At 54.9% G+C, this 21,755-nt stretch overlaps 1 protein-coding gene across 1 annotated transcript in view; it reads right to left on the bottom strand.

Moving 5' to 3' along the window:
* Window positions 1-9,992: 9,992 nt before the first annotated feature.
* Window positions 9,993-21,755, bottom strand: part of RBM33 (RNA binding motif protein 33) — a 111,525-nt gene continuing 99,762 nt past the window's right edge. Inside the window, exons 18-19 of the mRNA XM_070368986.1 lie at window positions 15,983-16,071; window positions 9,993-15,861 (exon numbers count right to left, since the gene is read on the bottom strand). Of these exons, the coding sequence (XP_070225087.1) occupies window positions 15,813-15,861; window positions 15,983-16,071 (138 nt within the window). The 3' untranslated portion in view covers window positions 9,993-15,812. The remainder of the gene's footprint in view (window positions 15,862-15,982; window positions 16,072-21,755) is intronic.

The raw sequence follows: 21,755 nt of genomic DNA, 5'->3' as shown, positions 1-21,755 counted from the left end.
AAACTCAACATCCAAAAAACCAAGATCATGGCATCCGGTCCCATCACTTCATGGCGAATAGATGGGGAAACAGTGGAAACAGTGACAGACTTTCTCTTGGGCTCCAAAATCACTGCAGACGGTGATTGCGGCCATGAAATTAAAAGACTCTTGCTCCTTGGAAGAAAATCTATGACCAACCTAAACAGCATATTAAAATGCAGAGACATTACTTTGCCAACAAAGGTCCATGTAATCAAAGCTATGGTTTTTCCAGTAGTCATGGATATGAGAATTAGACCATAAAGAAAGCTGAGCGCCGAAGAATTGATTCCTTTGAAGTGTGGTGTTGGAGAAGACTCTTGAGAGTCCCTTGGACTGCAAGGAGATCCAACCAGTCCATCCTAAAGGAAGTCAGTCCTAAATATTCATTGGAAGGACGGATGCTGAAGCTGAAACTCCAATACTTTGGCCACCTGATGCGAAGAACTGACACTTTGGAAAAGACCCTGATGCTGGGAAAGATTGAAGGTGGGAGGAGAAGGGGACGACAGAGGATGAGATGGTTGGATGGCATCACCGACTTGATGGTCATGAGTTTGAGTAAGCTCTGGGAGTTGGTGAAGGACAGGAAACCCTGGCATGCTGCAGACCATGGAGTCGCAAAGGGTCAGACACAACTGACCAGTTGAACTGAACTGAGGGAGCCACTGACCTCAGGACAGCCTGTGGGCTGCAGGAGAAGCTTTCAAGTGACTGCCCTGCACCCTAGGAGCAAAGGGTGCCTCCTCCAGGCAGCCCCAAGCTCGATCCAACCCCTCACGGGCCAGCTCTCACTGCAGCCCCATATCCTCACGTCCCCTCCTGGCCACCGCCCCGCCCACACGGAAGCAGGAAAGATGGGAGTCAGGAAGGTGAGCACCGAGCGTGAGAAGGGAAACTGAGGCAGCCAGTGTGAGCTCAGATGCATCTGAGGAATAACACGGCCCGCCCTCAGCCAAGAAGCCCAGATGCCCCAAAGTGGGCAGGTGGCCAAGACGGGCAGGGGAAGCCCCGGGGTGGGGGGTTTAGGGCGCCACTGGGACGGGGACTCCGGAACACAGCCGGCACAGGCCAGGGCGTGAGGAGCTCTGTGGATATATGTAGATGTGTTCCTTTCTCCTAGTTCAGTGTAAGGAGCACACTTCCATCGCGTGTTTGTAAATTCCAGGAACTCAGGTCCCACCAGTGCAGCCAGGCCGCCCTCTGCCCTGCAGCCCTTCGTCCCACCCTGGGATGCCCTCGCGGGCCTGGCTGGCCCCGTTTCGTCTCTTCCAGCCTGTGCGATTCAAAACAGCCTGTGGATTTCATTAGGGGTCCAACGCCGGGGACGCAGGTTCGGTCCCCGGTCCGGGAGGATCGCACGAGCCGCGGAGCCGCCCACTGGTCACCACGCGCATGCGCTTGGAGCCCGCGCTCCACAACGGGAAGGCTGTGTGCCGCTCCTGCAGAGAGCGCACGTGTGAGCCGCAAGGAAGGCCCAGCACAGCCAGAGACAAGGGAATAAATGAAGTGCAACAGTGGAAAAATAAAGGAAATCTACCCGGGCACCCCCATGGGGTACCCCACACCGGGCCTCCTGGACGCCATCACCGCCTCCCTGGGTGTTCCAAGCTATTCATAGGCGGTGTCGGGGTCTGTCCCAAAGACTAGGTGTTCAGTCCAAAAAGAGCCTTTTTAGGTCATGGAAATGAGTTTAAAAATACCTTGTCTGCAAGTGTGCCAGGCAGGGCACAGCCTCCCCGGCCTCAGCCTCTTCCAGATGGACCCCCTGACCCCAGGCCGGGGGCCAGCCTCCCCACTGAACCCAGGGAGGTGGGGGGACACGCCTGGGCCCTTGCTCCTCAAGGGTACAGGCCAAGGGGCCTCCTGGCCCTCCTACCAGCTGTGACTTCAGTCCCCAGGTTCGCAGAAGATCCCCCCAGGGCAGACAGACTTGCCCCAGGGCAGGCACACATCCCAGGGTGGACAGACACCCCCAGGGCAGACAGACACTCTTCAGGGCAGACAGACACCCCTCAGGGCAGACAGACACGCCTCAGGGCAGACAGACACGCCCAGGGCAGACACAACCCCCCAGGGCAGACAGACACCCCCAGGGCAAGGCCCTGCTGTTTGCCCTGACCCTAGTAAGATGCAGATACACAGCTCAACACACTGGCATCATGATAGTGTTTGAGGGTGTGGCTGCACACACGAGCATATGTGTGTACTCATGAGTGTGCATATGTGTGAGAGTCTGAGCATGTGAGTGTACTTGCGAGTGTGCACATGTGTGAGCATGTGGGTCTGAGCATGTAAGTGTACTCATGAGTGTGGGAGCATGTGGGTCTGAATACACATTCAGAGTGTACTCATGAGTGTGCTTATGTGTGAGTATGTGGGTCTGAGTGTATGTGTGTGTACTCGTGAGTGTGCATATATGGGAGTGTGTGGGTCCTCAGACCACACACACACAAGTGTGTGTGTCTTCGTGTGTGTTCCTGTGAGCGTGAATGTACATACTTATAAGCATGTGGGTCTGAGCATGTGAGTGTACTCGTGAGTGTGTGTACGTGTGAGTGTGTGGGTTTGAGCGTGTGCCCTGTGTGACTGGAGTGTGGGCATGTCTGCAAGTATGCTGCCTGAGTTGTGTGTATACACACGTGTGTCTGCGCGAGCGGCGGGGTGGGGGAGGAGCCTGCTGGCGCTGTCTGGGGGCGCAGAGCGAGGCCCATCCTCCTTCCGCAGAGGGGAGGGAACAGCGCTCCAGACTCGGGGCGGGTGGGGGGGGCAGCCAGATTCCAGATTCTGCCCGCAGTGCGGAAGTCAGCCGTCCCCCTGCAGAGAAACGCCGTGCCTCGGGGGAGTGCAGGCTGTCCTGTCCTCACTTCTTCAGGATCAGCTCTTCTGAGGACCGGTCTGGAGAGGAACGGAGCAGGGAGGGGACTGATGCCGGGACACTTGGGGGCCCCGGGCCCGGCAGAGCGGAGGGGAGGAGCCTCAGGGGGGCCGGGAGACCCCGCCCAGCCCTGCACTTCCATCCGCTCCTGGGCCCCCGCTTAGAAAGATTCTGTATCTTCAACCCCAAAGCGGGATTTCCAAAGCTCCGAATTCCCCATGAGCTTCTTGTGTGTCTTAAGACTCTTCACGGCATTAACCTGACAACTGAGCCACACTGCGTGGCTTCCACTCGGACGCAGCAGTCGCTGACACAAGTTCACAACGCACCTTGGACACTGTGTGTGCGTGTGCTATAGATTATAAGTAACACGGCACACGTTGCAGGTGCCCAGCACTTACAAGTATCCGGTAGACAGCAGCTGTTACACGTGCTATCCAATCGAAGCTGCCTAACTTATCTGTGAGGGCGCAGGCGGGAGTTTCCACCCACCTTGGAAGGAAAGCTATGAACAACCTAGAAAGCATATTGAAAAGCAGAGACTTCACTTTGCTGACAAAGGTCTGCGTAGTCAAAGCTGTGGTTTTTCCAGTAGTCATGTGTGGGTGTGAGAGCTGGATGTTAAGAAGGCTGTTTAGGGAAGAATTGATGCTTTCAAATTGTGGTGTTGGAGAAGACCCTTGACAGTTCCTCGAACTGCAAGGAGATGAAATCAGACAATTCTAAAGGAAATCAACACCAAATATTCATTGGAAGGACTGATGCTGAAGCTGAAGCTCCAATATTCTAGCCACCTGAAGCAAAGGGCCAGCTCATTGGAAAAGACTCTGATGCTGAGAAAGATTGAGGAGAAGGGGATGACAGAGGATGAGATGGGTGGATGGCATCACTGACTCAATGGACATGAGTTTGAGCAAACTTTGGGAGATGGTGAGAGACAGGGAAGGCTGGCGTGCTGCAGTCCATGGGGCGCAAAAAGTCAGACACGACTTAGCAGTTGAACAACACGGTCCTTCCTCGGTGGTTGCTTTCTGAAATGTCAAGGCCGCCGCTGTCGGATGACGCCTTCGAGATTAACAATGTGTGCAACTGTGCCCTGAGTGCTTCCATGGCAAGTGTCAGACACACCCATCTCAGAGACGTCGAGGGTGAGAGAAGTATCTTACGATCAGTGTACTCGATACGCTGTAGACTTTGTCTCCTTTTCTTTTCTTGTAGGTTGTGCTGGGTTTTCGCTGCTATGTGAGGGGCAGGGACTGCTCTTCGTTGCAAGACACAGGACTCTCGTTGCAGTGGCTTCTCTTATTGCAGAGTAGTTGGGGCTCCCAGACTCTAGAGCACAGGCTCAGTAGTTGCGGCACGGCTTAATTGACCAGCAGCACGTGGGATCCTCCTGGACCAGGGATTGAACCCATGTCCCCTGCTTTGGCAGGCAGAGTCTTAAGCACTGGGCCACCAAGGAAGCCCATAGATGTCTTCTCTAGAGAACTCGAAATTTGTTTTACAAAGGACAAGAAACATAAGGCCATGTTTTATAAAAATCAGTATGGAAATTTACATACATATATTAAAAATGCTTTTTTAACCTGAAACCTGGGGCTTACAAGTCACCATGAAATCCAGGAGGAGGAGTGTGGAAGGTGAGGCCCAGAAGTCACTGATGTCCAGTGTGACCTGAGGGCCCTTCATACGTCAAGATTCCCCACCGGGCATCTCAGAAAGCACCTGCTCTCTACTGAAGGGCTGACAGCTTTGCTTGGTCCCTGGGCCTCAGGCCACGTCGGTTTCTGGGCCCCGAACACAGGAAGACGTGGCTGTGGGTGGTGGGGCCCCAGCTCAGGCTCCACCACTCCTGCCCAGGTCGGGACCCCTGAATTCCAAGGTGCCACTGGGGCACCACCTGGGGACAAGTCCTGCCTGCTCACTCCCTCCAGATACATCAGGAAAAACCCAGAAAACACGTCCTTCCTTTCTAGAACGTGCTTAAAGAGTGAAGATGGGCACGTGATCAACAAAATAAACAGAAGGTAACGTGTTACTGAGTGTGTGTTAGTCGCTCACTCACGTGTGACTCTGCGACCCCGTGGACCGTAGCCCGCCAGGCTCCTCTCTGTCCATGGGATTCTCCAGGCAGGAATACTGGAGTGGGTTGCCATGCCCTTTTTCAGGGGATCTTCCTGACCTGGGGATTGAGCCTGGGTCTCCTGGTAATAAAGTCTACAGAGATAAGCCAACAGGATAGGAGCTCTGCTTCTAACCCCAAGCAGACAACCACAGACCGCCTGGCTATGCCCCTTGACAGGTGTGAGGTAGGGGAAAATGTACGTGGCGTCTCTTCCAGGCCCTGGACACGGGCACCCGGGCTGTCACCATACAGGGTCGGCTCCAGGACCCCCAGGGCAGACTGGGATTTGTGGGACAGGATTCTGGGGAGGACAAAGCTACCCAGAGGAGGAACTCCAGACCTGTGCAGAGGGTCCCCATGAGCTTTCAGAGGGTTCAGAGCCGACCCAGTGGAAATGTTGCAGAACGTCCTGGTGGCCCGTGCGAGACCCCGGCCACAGGCACCCTGAACAAGGGCCATCCGAAATGGGCCAAACCAAGCTGGAAACCAGGTCTCAAGAGGCTCATGGCAGCCCTCCCTAAGGCTGGCTGCCTCCAGAATAAAAATGAACATTCTTTACATGTCAGGACAACAAAATTCAGGCTCCCAAAAATGTGTGCAAAGTGCCCCACATACAATACAAAATTGCTGGACATTGTAAGAAAGAAGAAAGCGGGGCAAAAGCCCCCAGGAGAATAACATATAAGGAGACAGAAAATGACGGAAGCGAGGGAAGGGGAGATCATTTAGAGACAGCGATCGGAAGGGGGCCGCCTCCACAGAGGCCTGAGCGTGGAGAGGCCGGGACAACGTCCGTGGGCAGAAGGCAGAGCGTCGCAGGGCCAGGACGAGGGAGCGCAGTCCCGCGGGGAACCTGCGGACCGAGGCCTGGAGGCCATGGTCGGGGTCGGGGGTTCAGCCTGGGTGAGATGAGAATGCCTGGCGCGCCCCCACAGAGGAGTGGGGTCATCTGACCTGCACCTTGAAGACATTTCCAGCTGACGTCTGCTCACGGCCGGTGGGTGGAAGGGAAGAGTGAGTGCAGGGAAACTGTTGGAGCCCAGGCTGTGGGAGGTTGCGGGCGTCACTGGGGTGGCGGCTGCGGGCCAGAAGAGGTGTGATTCCAGGGGCGTTGGAGGGTGCGGTCGCTGGATGCGCCGTGGTCCGAGAGGAGGGGGAGGCAGAGAGGGCGCCGGAGTTCGGGGTCTGGGCACCCCCAAGAAATGAGCTGCCATGTCCCGAGATGGGGCTGAAGGTCAGAGTTCAGCTGGACCAAGTGTGAGCTGGATATCTGGGTGTCTCAGCAGGGACACAGGTTCGAATCTGGAGTTCAGGAGAGAGTCCATGGGAGGATGGGGGTGCTCAGGGGCCTCCGGCTGACCTTTCAGGCCACTGAATGGCCTGAGGTCATGGGGAGTGCTCGGGGACTGAGACAGGAGAGACCCAAGGGCTCCGGCCTTTAGCTGGAGGTGAGGCCCCACCGGGAGCCCAAGCAGCAGCTCTGGGGACGACCTAGAGGGGGCAGTGAGTGAAGTGAGAGTCGCTCAGTTGTGTCCGACTCTTTGTGACCCCTTGGACTGTACAGTCCATGGAATTCTCCAGGCCAGATACTGACATGGGCAGCCTTTCCCTTCTCCCGGGGCTCTCTCTGACCCAGGGATCGAACCCAGGTCTCCTGAATTGCAGGCGGTTTCTTCACCCGCTGAACCACCAGGCAAGCCCAGAGTGGTGGGATGGGGTAGGAAAAGATGGAAGAGAAGGCGGCGCCCTGGACACCGGGGACATCAACCGCTTCACATGCTCCGATGGCCTGAGACGAGTCCTGAGGCTCTATCCTTGAACTTGGTGACACGGGTACCAGGAACATTTTTAGCAAGAGAAGTCTTGGGGAAATGCAGGGGTCGAAAGCCACATTATTGTGGATTCAAGAGAATTTTCAAAAGAGAAAATGAAGGCGGCAAAAAGAGACAACTCTCAGTGACAGCGTCACGCTTCCCCACAGACCTGAGGCCCCCAGGCACCTCTGTCCTGGGGACTGTCCAGGCAAGAGGACCGCAGTGGGCTGCCATTCCCTCCTCCAGGGGATCGTCCCGACCTAGGGATCGAACCCAGGTCTCCTGTACTAGAGACAGATTCTTTACTGCCTGAGCCACCAGAGCTTTACAAAAACGGGGAAAGAATTGTGCATCGGCTGCTGAAAGTGGTTACGAGGTCAAGGAGGACATTTTCTTTTTTCCACTGGAGGCTGTTTCCTGCACGTCTGCTGCTGAAAGGAAAGGTCCGGGGCAGAAGGGAAAGTCCCGGAGGGGAAGAGACCCACCCAGGCCCCGGGTCTTTGTGTGGCGGCCGTGCCGACAGGGCGCTGGCCTTGGACAGGAGCACCGCGGGGCAGGCTGAGAGGCTGGGTGGTGAGGGAGCAGGTGAATTTATGCTGAAAGGGGAGGCCGAGAGGCCATGGACACCGAGGGGAGGAGGTGGGAGGGATCCCCCTGAGAGTGACCCTGGCTTGACCGGGAGATGCAGCTGGGCCTCCCAGGGCACCTGGGCTCCTCCCTGAGGTCCGCGGCTGCCAATTCAAAGCAGGCTCGCCAGCCTGGCTGCCCACCGTCGGGATGCCAGGCAAGTGTCCTGAGGAGCGGGGTGTGGCTCCGTGAGCACGAGGGCAGGGAGTGGACTGGGAAGGTGCCCAAAGAGCCGGCTCCCCAGCGGAGGCAGCCAGGGGAGGCGGGGCTGAGGACTGGGGGTCCCGGTCCCCTAAGAACCTGCTAGTCGAGCTCAGCAGGTCAGGGTCCAGGAGGGGCCCACACAGGCCGTGGCCCAGGCCTGCATAACGGGCGGCCGAGGAAGAGAGGGAGTCACGGGACTGAGTCTCCATCTCAGATCATGTTGTTCAGTTCAGTTCAGTTGCTCAGTCGTGTCCAACTCTCTGCAATCCCATGGACTGCAGCACGCCAAGTCTCCCTGTCCATCACCAACTCCCAGAGTTCACTCAAACTCATGTCCATCGAGTTGGTGATGCCATCCAGCCATCTCATCCTCTGTCGTCCCCTTCTCCTGCCTTCAATCTTTCCCAGCATCAGAGTCTTTTCCAATGAGTCAGCTCTTCACATCAGGTGGCCAAAGTACTGGAGTTTTAGCTTCAGTGTCAGTCCTTCCAGAGAACACCCAGGACTGATGTCCTTTAGGATTGACTGGCTGGATCTCCTCGCCGATCATGTTGGGGAAAGACATTTCCTAATGTCCAGAGTGATGGTGGAGAGACAGGAGTCAGGTCAGCCAACTGGGAGGGTGTGACCCGGGGGTGTGACCCTAGGGGACGTTGTGACTCAGGGCTGTGGCCATCGGGGAGGCCTTGACCTTGGGAGAAGGATGGGATTCTGGGGGTGTGACCCTAGAGAAGGGGGCAGCCCTGGGGGAGGGTGTGACCCCAAGGGGTGTGACCCTGTGGCAGGAGGGACTGGGTTGGGGGTGGCTGGTGGCCCTGGAAGGGATGACCCTTGGGGGTGTGGCCCTAAGGGAGGGCGTGACCCTGGGTGGGAGCTGACCATGGGATGGGCAGTGCCCTAGAGGTGTGATCCCGGTAGCTCCTCCAAGGGTTCGGGCCTCAGGCAAGTAGCCCTGAGAAAGGAGGGGGTCCTGGTCTCGCAGACCAAGAACCAGGGCTGTGGCGCTGAAACGCAGTCCCCTTTCCAGGTCTGCCTGATGGAGGGCTGGGAACTGGACGTCCTGGGGGACTCAGGTGGGCAGGTGCCGGGCAGGTCCCATGGTTTCGCCCTCCCAGCTGCCCAGTGACCAAGGCCGGAGCAGCCCAGGAGGCCTGCACCCTCAGGCAGGGCTCGAAGCTGGAAGCCGCAGGGGCAGGGCCTCGCCCTGGTCAGGTAGGCCCCCATGTGACCCTGAGGGCCCCACCCCACCAGGCCACCAGCACGGGACCTAAGCCGGGCATCAGGCCCAGGTGGGCTGTTCTCCGTCCAAACCGCTGCCCTCCTCGCCCACCTGCACCCTCGCCCACCTGTGCCCCCACGGGGATCTTGGACTTTGTTCAGGTGGACTTTTTCCTCTTCATCTGTGTTCCCGCAAACCAGCCTCTTCTCCCACCTTTCTTCCTTACCTGAAACCTGGGCGCGTTCTCACCCGTACCTTGGGGAGAACGGCGCTGAGATTCAGGCTACCTTTAGGGACAGGTCTCCCTTCTGTCCTTAGTGAGGCAGGTAGGTGCGGCTGCAGCCCAGTCCCAGCCTGTACAGCGCTGGGGGGAGTGACGGTGTTGGGCGGGGGGACCTCTGGGTTTTTTTCCTCAAGCTTTTCCTTGAACGATGTTTTTTGAGGGGCGCTTTATTTTTAAAGTATTTAAAGACCATGGGTTATGAGCAGTTTGCAGCAACTTGGGAAGGGCCATGGGCGCCTGAACTGGAGGGCGGGCACGCAGCGCAGGTACATGGGCGCGTGCCGCTTCTCGTGACAGAAGCGGGGAGTCAGCGGGCGACGGCCACGCAGCGCAGGCACATGGGCGCGTGCCGCTTCTCGTGACAGAAGCAGGGAGTCAGCGGGCGACGGCCACGCAGCGCAGGCACATGGGCGCGTGCCGCTTCTCGTGACAGAAGCAGGGAGTCAGCGGGCAACGGCAAGTGACCTTCCCCACTCTCGGTGTCACGATCACCGACTTCCTCTGAAAAACGCTACAGATTAGCTCTGATGCTCCACAACATTTAAAAGGAGGATGTGCGTCTCCCACTTCTGGCTGACGAAACACAGTGGCCTGCCTGCTTGGTCACTGTCGCCTCATGAGACCTGGACTGGGAGCAAGTCGGTCACTGACCTTCCGTTGGCCATTGGCTGGACACCTGTTCAGGGCAAGAGCTGACCACAGCGGGTGGGCCTGGGGGGCCTCAGGACAACCCCCATCCACTGAGGGATGGTCCCGGTGGGGAAGACGTGGGACGGACCGAACCCGAGTGGGAGAGGGAATAAAAGCTACGGACAAAAGCAGAAAGTGCAAGGTATTTATTAACACATCTCTCGAATTACAATACAGTTCAAAACACATTTCTTGGCATGGAATCACATAGATGACACACACAGAATACATTTTCTCCAACTATGTCACAACGGTTCTTCACACATATTCCTGATAAAGCTGTCACAGTGATTAGCGCAAAGTGGAAAACGGGGTAAAACAAGGCACCATCCCCGCCCGCAAACGTGAGAGTGGTGCGCTGGGTGGAGACACGGAGCAGATCACCCAGAAGAAAGCAACTCGCTTAGCTCTTGATTCCTCAATCCCAGTGTGCGCCCCACAAACACAGCTGCAGACGCCGTGCCGAGCCGGCCCAGGCCAGCTCGCAGCACTTAGCAATACGCTTAGGAAGGGTCACAGCCAGCCAGAGCGCGACAGAGCCCGACGGGCCGTCGCCTCCCAGCGGAAGAAGAGCGCGCTACCACTAACACTGACCCACGCAAGAGAGGTCCTGCAAAAGGAGAGGGAGGAACAGAGGGCTGGTGAGTGCCCGGGCGCGGGCCGGCCTCCGTGCAGCGCCTGCAAACAACAGAACCCAGAGGTTACTCTGCCAGCCGGAGACCTGCGGGAACAAATGGGGAGTCAGACCTGTCAAAGCAAAGGGTGAGACGACGCAGCACAGGGGACTCGCGACAGCTGAGTGGAATTCTCAACGCCAACACGGGACACAGCGGCCAGGACAGAGTCACCGGAGGCGGCAGCAGGAGGAGAGAACGGTCAGCCGGCAACGCAAGTGAGAGAAGGGCATGCTTGTGGGGACAGTGGGGGTGGGCTTAGCAGGGAACCCCGAGGGGAGGAAGGGGTGTGCAGGAGGCCTGGATGATGGGGCCCAGACTCTCAGCAGCAGGAGTGAGACCAGACAGGAAGCCCAGCAAAGAGAACCAGCTCAGAAATGAAAAGGAAAAAAAACAAATAAGATTTCAGGCTGTGTTGCTGGTGAACCTGAAAATTAAACAGCAGAATTAAAGCCTTAGAGTTAAAATCCTCACAGAGGAAAAAACAATTCTGGATCCCACGCCTGTGAAAAGCAAAGCTGAGTTATCAAAACAAGTGGTTATTTGCTCTTCCGTCAATAGCTATAAATGTGTGTCATATAAATGTTGCTTTAAAAACATAAATTATATATCCTGAGACAATACTGCAGAGAGCACAGAACTTAAACAGTCCTTTAAAAATCAGGTTCCATTACGTGCCCTTAAAATGAAAAACAGTTTAAAAGAAAATCATGCTAGAAGAATGTCAAGAGGTCTACTTTCTAGAGTATATTAAATTACTAAATACAGAATATATTAAAACAGTACATCTGTTTGTCCATTCTGTGGAAAGTATTAAAATTCAAAGACTACAATCATGTTTCTTTTTAAAGGCCTGTATTCTTCTACATACCTTTCAAAATCAGTAAACTAAAGCGCCGACATGAAGGCCTTTTTACATTTTAGTTGGTGAGAAGTGAGAGCAAGAAGCAAGTTCTCACTAGAAACGCCTGTACTGCCTCCTCATCTTAATGAAAGACTTCCTACCAAAATACAGCACAGAAAAGAGACGTAAGATTTTTTGCACATTTTCTAAAAAGAGCAGGTTTTTCACACGTGTAAAACCAAAGACCCTTCCCCACCAAACGCTACCAGCAGGTATACCCGGGATCCAATATGAATCAGAGGGTTGCTTGGTTCCAGGACACAGAACCATGGGCCCTTTAAATGAGGAAAATTAAACAGGTTGCAAAAAAACCTTACACAAAATCCTTAGGATTTAATAGTAAGTCAAGGCTCACTGCCTTTGCAGAGTTCATATTTACTGATGTCCAAAACAACACATCATTCACATGATTTAAAAAGAGGTGAAAAGGCTAATTTAAATGCTCATTAAGTACAGGAGAACATCTACATTCTCCCTGTAACGGATGTAATTCCTATGGCTTCCTCCAAGAGGACAGGGGTGTCTCCTGGTCCCATTTTGTATCATCCACCCCTTCAGTTAGTTAATCCCCTTTCAGAACACCGTCACTTAGAAAAACCTGTAAAAAAGTCAACCATGCCTTTCAAGCACCCACCCACTCAGAGACAAAGGAGCTGGGCTGCGGTGGGGGGCTGGGATGGGGTCCAGGCTGGGGCATGGTCTGCAGAAGGCGGCGGTGTGGTCTGCAGAAGCAGGGCTCCCGGTGGGGTGCAGCCGGGGGGCACGCTGCCACTCCAGGGACTGGGGGCCAGAAGCTAGGGGGCTCGGGGGCTCCACACCCCACGCGTGGCTCTAGGCGCTCTGCACACAGACCTCAACCAAAACCTGACTGTCCTCATCAGGGTCCCTGGCAGTCAATGGTCCATAAGCACACTGAGCTTACCTTCAATTAAACAACAGAGAAATTAAAAAATAAAAAGCAGAAAACAAACAACAAAAACTACAAAAGATTCAAAAAAAAAAAAAAAAAAGGAAAGAAGTGACAGGTTCTCAGAACAACCTGGCCCTAAGTCTCGTCTACCATCCAGATCAGCCAGCCGGGCCTCCTCTCGTCCACCAGCTCGGCGGTCCACTGCACGCAAAGCGCGCGGCCCTGGCATGGCCGTCGCTGTGACCACTACCCGCCCGCCCACCCCAGCTGCCTCCTCCTCAGCGCCGGGCGTCAGGACCAGGCTCCTGGCCAACCCTGCATGCTCTACCTCCCTGCACTCCGTCCTGTCCTTCTTCACCCTGGTCACCTCTCCCAGCCTCCCTCCAGCAACAAAGTCTGCTTGCATCATTTAGCAAAACGCCCTTAAAAAAAAAAAAAGATCCCCGAGTGCAGGATCTAAAGCTCTGTCACAATTCAGAAACTCTACAGAACTAAGCACAAACAATTGTTCATCTAGGACCTTTTACAAATCATGAGAAGACCCCAGTCAGAAATAGTTACGATGAAGTCCCCCCGCCCCCCTCCCCGCCCCACCCCCCACCCCCGGTGCAGAGAGGGCACAGGCCCTGCTGAGGGTGCTGCCCGGCCAGAAAGGGCGGAACCCTCAACATTGCTTTCGGAAAAAAGAGCTGGTATTTCTCCCTTAGAAGGATATCACGTAAGACTTAACAGATATGGACAGACCAACGGAAATGCAAGGTTAGCTCAGTAAGTAGCTAAGTGAACTTATATTACAGCATTAAAATCAAAACAAGATAATACGAAAAGAAAGGGTACCTGAGCTCCACATAATCGCTAAAGTCTTTACCTTATGAGATATAATGATATTTACTGGCTTCTTGAATTTGTGAACAAATAATACACAGATCAGGATAAATGTATTGACTTACTACCATCTTTATAAAAATCGAATATACACACAAACACATCAACATTATGGAACTGTATCCATTAAACTTTGATAAGACAACACAAAAGAACTAACAAATAGCTACGATGTTGCTGAACTGAAAGCATTTCCCATAACGATTTAATTTTAAAAGGTCCATATTTACATAGTGTGTTAACTGCTTCTGCATCTCACTTTAAATGCATGATAAATAAAGAACAAAGATAATGGTTGCAACAGATCTTCCCAGGGGGTTCATCGTGCGGTGGTCTGGTTGCACTGCACTGCGCGAGGCGGGAGTAGTGCTCCTTTCTAATTCTGCTCCCTTCCTTTCCCAGTTTCCTCAAGGAAACCGAGGCTGCGTCCCCAGGCCTGGCCGGCACTGATAGCCCGTGCCCACGGGCCCAGCGTGTCAGGAGGCGACCACGGGGAGCCTCTCTAACCAGGCCTTGACGGAAGGCCTGGCCGACTTGGCCGATGGCCGTTCAAGAATGTTCTATCCAGAGAAAGCATGTTCCGGGTGTGTGCAGACAGTTACAGACGCACACGTGTCCCGGGGCACCATATCGGGCTCAGACAACACAAAAGCAGCCCTTAGGGTAGCCGTGAACAAGGTGCCCAAATAGGATTCGTTTATTATCACTAACTAGAAAAAGGGTGCCTAGCTACGTTATGGAGACAACGGGCAGATTTTTAGCTTCAAAGTCATAGCACACTTAGACTATTTCAAAAAGCGGTAAAATCGGCAGGCTCATTTCACTGCGTCATCAAGCCCTGAACAAGTCCCTTAACTGTGAGCCTCCTGCCGCCTGAGGGGGAGGTGGCCTGGACCCCGCTGCATGGCGCCTGCAGTACCCCACTTGCCGCTTCAACCCAGCTCGCTGTGGTTGAGCCACACGAGCCATGCTCGTGTGAACACACCTGCATCTACTCGTGAAGACGGGCGGGGAGGGGGGGTGGGGGCACGCGCCAGGCGCCCCCAGCGACAGGTGATCGAGGGTGTTCTACCAGTGCCTACCGCTTCCTGGAACTGCAGCCTCTGAGCAGCGGCCATGAGCACCCACCTTCACGTTGCAGGCTCCCTCCTAGCACGTGGCGCACTGTGGAGTCAGCGCTACAGAGGCTCGCAGGTCTCAACACTCCCCTGCAGTTCTGGTGACTTAATTTGAAAAAGATAAAATTTCAACTGTGAAAACAAGAAGATACAAGATCACATGACCTGTGTCTCAGCTCCCCACGAGAAAGCTGAGAAAGGGGTGCCCTGCTGAGGGTCCTCGCTGCGCTAACCAGCACAGGCGTCTGTTTCCCTTAATTCTACTAATAAACGTGACAGGAAATCTTACGTATAAAATTCAGCTAAAAAGTCTGAGTACGCCCCAGTTATCACCTGCCCCAGTAGTTCAGGCCCATGTTAGAAAAACCCAACAGTGAGACTCCTTCACGAGCACAAATACAGTAAGGACTTCTGCCATCGTCTGCCCACAACGGATTTCACTGAAGATGACTTTACGGGGTGCAAGCGTCTCACCTGCATGAAGCTACCCCAAGTTCTGCAGCCGCCCGCCCACACGCCCGTGCAAGCAGCCCCCTGCTCCGGGCTCCGCTCAAGGACAGTGCAGCCCCTGCTCAAAGGCCCCTGCTCAAAGGGCCTTCAGAAAAGAAAACGCTCGTCACAGCAGTGATAACCAGGCTTCCCAACAGTCACATACGTATCACAGAGCTGGTGGCATGACTATGCCTCTTGGGGCTGTGTCTAAAAAGAGGAAAAAACCAAACAGGTCCTTTCAAGCTTCCAGCTGGCCTACCCTCACCTAGCAGGGCCCCAAAACCTGCGCTTAGTCCGGGGGCTCACGCCAGTGCCCACCAGCTTCTCCATGGTGTTTGGGCAGAGTGTAGAAAGGGGCATTCCCTCTGGAACTGGGCTGGCGCTCTGGGAATATTTACAAGAAGCAGAATCTGCTGCACAATTGGCACCACTCCCAGCCACCCGCACACCCTGCTTCCCAGGATATCGCCACCCGAATTTGCCTCTACGTTTTCACAAATGCCCTGGAGGGCCTTCTGAGAAAGGAACGCGAGTGAAGCTGGGTGAGAAACACACTCGTCTAGCCTGCACTGAAGATAAGTGCAACCATTATCAAATATTCTTTGCTGTGAAAAATACTGAGCATCTGTGACGGTGATGGTCTCTCCTGACTAAGTCACTGGGATCGGTCATACAGTGAGATCACAAACAACAACGTCTACATGCATTGTAAGCACTTGGAAAACGAAAGAAAACGGAACTGCAGTTCTCTGTGGTGGCAACAGAGCGTGAGCGCTCTAACGGCGACGCGAGTCTGCCACGTCCCTCAAGTCCAGCTCTTCTGGAATCGACCCCGGGCCGTCGGGCGTCTCGGACAACGGCCTGGCAGGGCTGTGGATGGAGAGACTCGGCTCGTGGGGCCTCTGCGCGCAGCTCCGGAGGAGTTCCACAGTGTGTGTGCGGCGTCCCGGTCAGCCCGTCCGCGGAGGTCACTCGACAATCAGGGCCACGTTGATGTGGGACAGGTCTATCATGTGCCTGCGGGAGGGCACACGGCACACACGTGAAGCCCCCTGCCCCGTGGGACCGCCCACGGCACGCTCCGCACCGCGTCCTGCAGCCGGCCCACCCTCGTCTGGCCCCAGGGACTCCACGCTACCTGTGGAACTTCTGCTGGAACGCCAACGCATGGGCTGGCTCCTTGAACTTGGCTATGGCTTTCCGCTGCTGGGGGAGCATCTGCAAGCTCTGCAGGAAGAGGACAGAAGCGTGTCAGAGCGGGGCTGTGCATCACGCGACACCGCGGCATAGGGTGTAACGCACACGCTGGTCCATCGGGGTTAGCACGAGGTTCCAGTCCAGGCGGACCGCAGGTCCCTGACACAAACTAGTACTTCAAGCTCCCCGTCGAAACAGCCCCGCGCCCCGGCCCTAAGCAGCACTCAGCACCCTCCAGGCCCGGTGTAAAGACCCTCCTTCATTTGCTCGCCAGCTGCCCCCCTTCCCTCCACTTGCTCACGCAGGCCTAAGGCAGGCGCCCACCCTCGGAGACTTCCTTCCCCTTAGGCGACGTTCCCCGGGCCCCACTCACACAGGAGGGACGAGGTGGGCCAGGGGCTCAGGGCGGAGGGGCGGCGCTCCCCCGAGGACCGCTGGGGCAGACCCAGGTCCTCACGCAGAGCGGGGCTGCCAGGGGGCGCGGCTGGGACCGGGGCAGCCCTCAGCTCTGTCTGCTCACACTCTGCACTTTAAAATGTCGGGGAGCATGAAGCGGCACCTTAAATTAAATCCTAGGATGTGAAACACCATTTCCGAGGCTACTCTCCCAAGTGAAGACCAGAGGCGTGCGTGGAGTGGACAGATCTGTCTAGCGAGGAGACCAGTGCCAGGACCGTGAACGGACAGATGGTCCTCACACCTGCCCCAAGGATGAGAGGAGCTCTGTGCTCCAACAGAGCACTCTAGGATTTGGGAGGGACACGCCGAAGGAGGACTCGGATTTCTCAGCCAGCCCACTCTCCAGAGTCTGACCCTTCTCAAGCATTTTCGTGACTGGCCACATGTCTCTGGGGCAGTGAGCAAAGTGCCCAGTGGGGTGGGGGGTGGCAGAGACCTTGCTCCCTGGAGGACCCGACCCGAGGAAGCAGCAAGGACTCAGCAACTGAGAGCCATCTGCTGTGTCTGGGCTTCTGCCCAGTGAAGTGCAGCAGCCAGAAACATAACCAGCAGCAAGACACCACCCTTGACAAGAGTTTACACATGTGGCGGTTTCGTTTTAGAGCACTTGTTCAAAGACCTCCAACAGAAGTACCTAGCCAAAACATCAATTCTCTGAAACACGTTGAGAAAGCCACGTTGTGTAACAGAACAGGCGCCCCCCACTCTCATAAACACAGCACCCCACGAGTAAGCACGGTGAGCAGAGTACTAAGGAAACGCTTTCCCAAAAGCTGCTCTCCGGCACTTACACAGAAACAGTCTCCAGTGCCCAGCTGGCGTGGCGCTGAGCTTCATACCGGCCGCGCGGAGGGCAGTCAGGTCGCCCGGCACGCCGCCAGGCAACCCTGACCGGCAGCAGGCCCAGGACGCCAGGTGCAGGGCAGCCACCGGCAGGCCCTCTTGACGCCAGCTCAGCAAACAGCAGATTCACCTCTTCTGTCAGATACAAAACCCAGAAGCACAAGAATTTTCTTGATAATTTCACTGATCACTAAGTTCACTGGACAAAGTGAAGTCACTCAGTCGTGTCCGACTCTTTGCGACCCCATGGACTGTAGCCCGCCAGGCTCCTTTGTCCATGGGATTCTCCAGACAAGAGTACTGGAGCGGGTTGCCATTTCCTTCTCCAAGTAAAGCTGGACAAGAAAAGCTCAATATTAGTTTCTCTGGGACACACGGGCAGCACACAGCTTTCCTGGCCTCTGAAATCCCACTTGCATTACTCGACAGACACCTGCCGGCCCCAGCTTTCAGCACACACCCGCTCTCTGTCTTTTCCTCCAACCATCTCCAACTGTTGACACTCTAGAGCTGCCCCCGAAGGGAAGAGGCAAGAGGAAACGCCGGGCTGTCCCGTGACCCGCGGAGCCCTGAGGGGAGCATGGTAGGAGCTATCCTCCGGTCATGAGAACAGCCCCGCATTGCAGCAGACACCCTGCCAGGCCCGCCTCCTGACCCAGGTCCCCACTCCCGCCATGCGGCTGCAGCACTCAAGGATGCCGAGCACAGCTTCGTGCCAACTGCTGCCAACACCACGGCAGTTCTCAACACAAGAACCACAGCTTACTAGACTTATTCTGTCGAAAGCTACAAAAATCACTCAACTAGGAACAGACAAGGAAGACTAATTTGTTACGATGGCACAGATAATTATCCGCACTCTACGACTCACAGATGGAATCTAGATTTTGAAAACACCATGCTCTTCTTCTGAGAAAAAGAATGTTGAGGCTGTATTTCCTCTGGGTGACTTCACAATGTGGAGTGAAACATGACGCTTCCTGTTTACCACTTATCATATAAAATGGCATCTGAGGTAAGATTTGTTTATCTGTATCTACCTGGTTTAAAGCTCAATTTAATTGAAAAAGTATCAATCAAAAGAGTGTAAACTTTCAGTGAAATTCTTAAATCACCTGCGTGAGCTACTTCTCAACAGTCAACATAAGCAGTAAGAACACCGTCTTAAAATCTGTTTTTCCTCCCCTTATTGACATTTCTGCACCTTTTCTTTTTTTTTTCAAAATACAGAGGCTATTTTCAGATAAAACATTAATACACTGCCAAAACTGAATATTTAACCATTTCTGACCTACCAAAGTGACAAATACTAGCGATCCCTCTACTGGGAAGATACAAGAAGATCCCGTGGACTATAAACTAAAGGGCATGCATTATAATCACCAGCTTCCACTCTGAAAATACATCCTGCGAATCAGCAGCCCATTTCCAAATAAGTAAGCACTTTAGTTTACCCAGAACAAACTGAGAGGTAAACTCTGTCTCCACTCTACACTCTCTGACTGGCCCATGGGGACAGGCTCACTTGCCCACCTCACCCAGATATACTTGTCATTTCTCAGAGACAAGACACCTGCAGACGATTCCCGAGAACACCTGCGCTACTGTGAACAGCAGAACACAAGCCACGACGCCCTCCCGGGGTGGCTTCCTGCACGTGGGCTCAGTGGCCCCACTCAGGCCCCTGGACGAGCTGCCACAAGCACCGCAGGGGCAGCGGGCAGTTAAAGTCCAGAAAACTGTCCTCACCGTTCTGGGTCTCTTTTCCCTGTTCAGGGAAAGCTCCCCCTCTTTCCAGGAAGAGCCTGCGTTGGTGTCTGTGTGCTTGAATAAACGACCACGCTGGGGGGACTCTGCAGTGAACCCGCAGTCCTGAAAATCACCTACACTACTCTCCCTACTCTGGCCAACGGTTCCCAGTGCCTTCGGGAACCGACTGAAGCCAAAACTGACGCTGATATTCGGTGTTTTAGACACACACAAAAATGCTCAAACAGAGCCCCAGGTATAAGCCATCAGATTTATAGTGACAGCGGCCCCTGGGCAGCCAGGCCCCAGGGGCACCTGGGGAACCCCCTTCTCACACGGCAGCCCTGGGGCGTGCCAGGCGGCGGGCCTGCCCCGACTCCAGCTCTCTTCCCCAGGGCCCGCGGCTGGGCTGGAGTGCAGGGGCACCGCCCTCTTCATTCTGGACGCAGGTCACCCGACCCTCTTGCTGGTGATGGGGTGTTTGGAACAGCGACTCTGGCGTCTCAGACCACTCCATCACACGCTGCTTCCTCTTCACGTTTACACGAGATGTGGTCTTTTTTGACGCCGAGTCTGTGTCTTTTCCTCAATTCCAATGTCTGGGCTTCCTCTCACCCACAGCATAAGTGCTGTCCCTTCTGCTCTCACACAGTTAAGAGACACTCTGAGGCTCCCCTTCCACTCTCATCTTGTACAAACTTACCCTACAGATCACAGCCCTTGGGTTACCATGCACTCTGCCTGGAATCCTCTTTTTCGGGAAAATTATTTACAACAGTGTTTTCAGAACTGTGCGTGTCAGCCTCCGGTTAACAATCTTCAGATCATGTGGCCACGCCTGTTTTCTTTAAAGCTCAAAACATCAGTTTTGGGAATATCTACATTTCTCTTAAATAGTCACTGGAAGGACTGATGCTGAGGCTGAAGTGCCAATACTCTGGCCACCTGATGTGAAGAACTGACTCACTAGAAAAGACCCTGATGCTGAGAAAGATTGAAGGCAGGAGGAGAAGGGGACGACAGAGGATGAGATGTTTGGATGGCATCACTGACTCAATGGACATGAGTCTGAGCAAGCTCCGGGAGTCGGTGAGGGACAGGGAGGCCTGGCGTGCTGCAGTCCATGTGTCACAAAGAGTCGGACACGACTGGGCGACTGAACAGCAACATTTAACTACACCTAGTCTTTTCTTCCCCAAACGTCCTCAACTCCAAAATAACTGAACTGCTTCCACTGAGATCCCGACTTCCTCCAGGTCACCCCAGACGCTCCTGATCCGTCAAAACCAGACAAGGCAGGCAGGAGGGCTCCTCACAGGAGGTGAGATGCTTCAGCACAATCCCACCTCACACGATGGCTCTAAGGGGCTCCTCCTCACCAGGTAACCCAAGATACCCCAAGAACAAGGGCTTCCCCTGTGCCTGTGCCCCGTAACAGCCGCACTGGCGGCCTGAAGTGACCCCAGAGACCTCACGCAGGGAAGACAGGCCTCCTTCTGAGGGCACACGCTTTCCCTCTGCAGCGCCTGGGGACCCGCGTCTCTTTCACCCCACCTCCGCGGTAACTCCAGAGCGGAGGCAGAGGCAGAGACGAAATGTGCACTACTGTGCGGTGCCTGGGGTAAGTCCTCGGCTGGGAAGCTGCACTCCAGGAAATAGCAAACTCGGGACCGAGACGGAAGCCTTCTCGACGCCCGACGCCCGCGCCCCACCACATCCTAGAAGGCCCGGCAGCTGACGAGGCTCACCTGTCCACGGAGCCCCCAACCACGACCCCCAACGTTAAGCCAGCCACCGCAGTCTCACTCCACCCCAGACTGCCTGTCCCTTCCCTACGAGCAGGACCCCTGGCGTGGTGGACAGGCAGACAGGCCCTTCTTTCCGGTTCCTCCCACAGCCCTGCTGGTGGGCACCGGGCAGGGCCTTCTGGGTGCAGACACCGCCTGCTCTCAGGGCACGCGGGCGCCAGGTGGCGCCACAGCCCAGCCCACCAGAGGCCTCACGTCTGCCTCTCTCGCAGCCAGGAGGCCTGGACCTCCTTACCACCCGCCTTGAACGGTATTTACAGTTAAACCACATGCAAGTCTTGTTATAAGCATCTTCTCACAATTTAAACTTACCAACATTGGTCTTCAGCTATCTAATACTGGCAACCTTTGTTACGTCAGCACTGTGTGATCTCAGTGCTTACAGACCTGTGGACGCCCCTCAACACCATCCCTCGGGACTAAGACTGGCAAGGACAGGGGTGCTGGCTCCTTGGGACCCTTGGGATGGCCCACAGGCCCTCCTGGGCAGCTGCTGAATTCCTCACCCTTGGGGACTCCTTCCAGCAGCATTCTAAGGGCACCTGATGTAACCACTCTTATCTTCCCATCTTCTTCTCTAATAAAAAGAAGCCTTTAAATACCCAGTATTAGTTTTGCTCTGCTTTAACAAAGTGCCCTCCATTAAACTTTAACACAATGATCTCTAATCCTTCTTTCCAGAACAGGAGAAAGAAAAAAAGGCAAATGGAAAAATGGCCCCCAGAACGCAGCACTCAAACTCCGACTTCTGCAGGTTAGCCGCACAGCGCTGAGCAGCAACGGCTCTGCCATCACGTGCTGACCCTGAGCGCAGGCTCACTCTCAAGGACGCACAGGAGAATCATCGGGACCGCG

Source organism: Bos mutus, chromosome 4 (genome assembly GCF_027580195.1).
Source record: "Bos mutus isolate GX-2022 chromosome 4, NWIPB_WYAK_1.1, whole genome shotgun sequence".
Taxonomy (NCBI): domain Eukaryota; kingdom Metazoa; phylum Chordata; class Mammalia; order Artiodactyla; family Bovidae; genus Bos; species Bos mutus.
The sequence above is the reverse complement of the archived record's forward strand: the minus strand, read 5'-3'. Positions and strand labels throughout refer to the sequence as shown.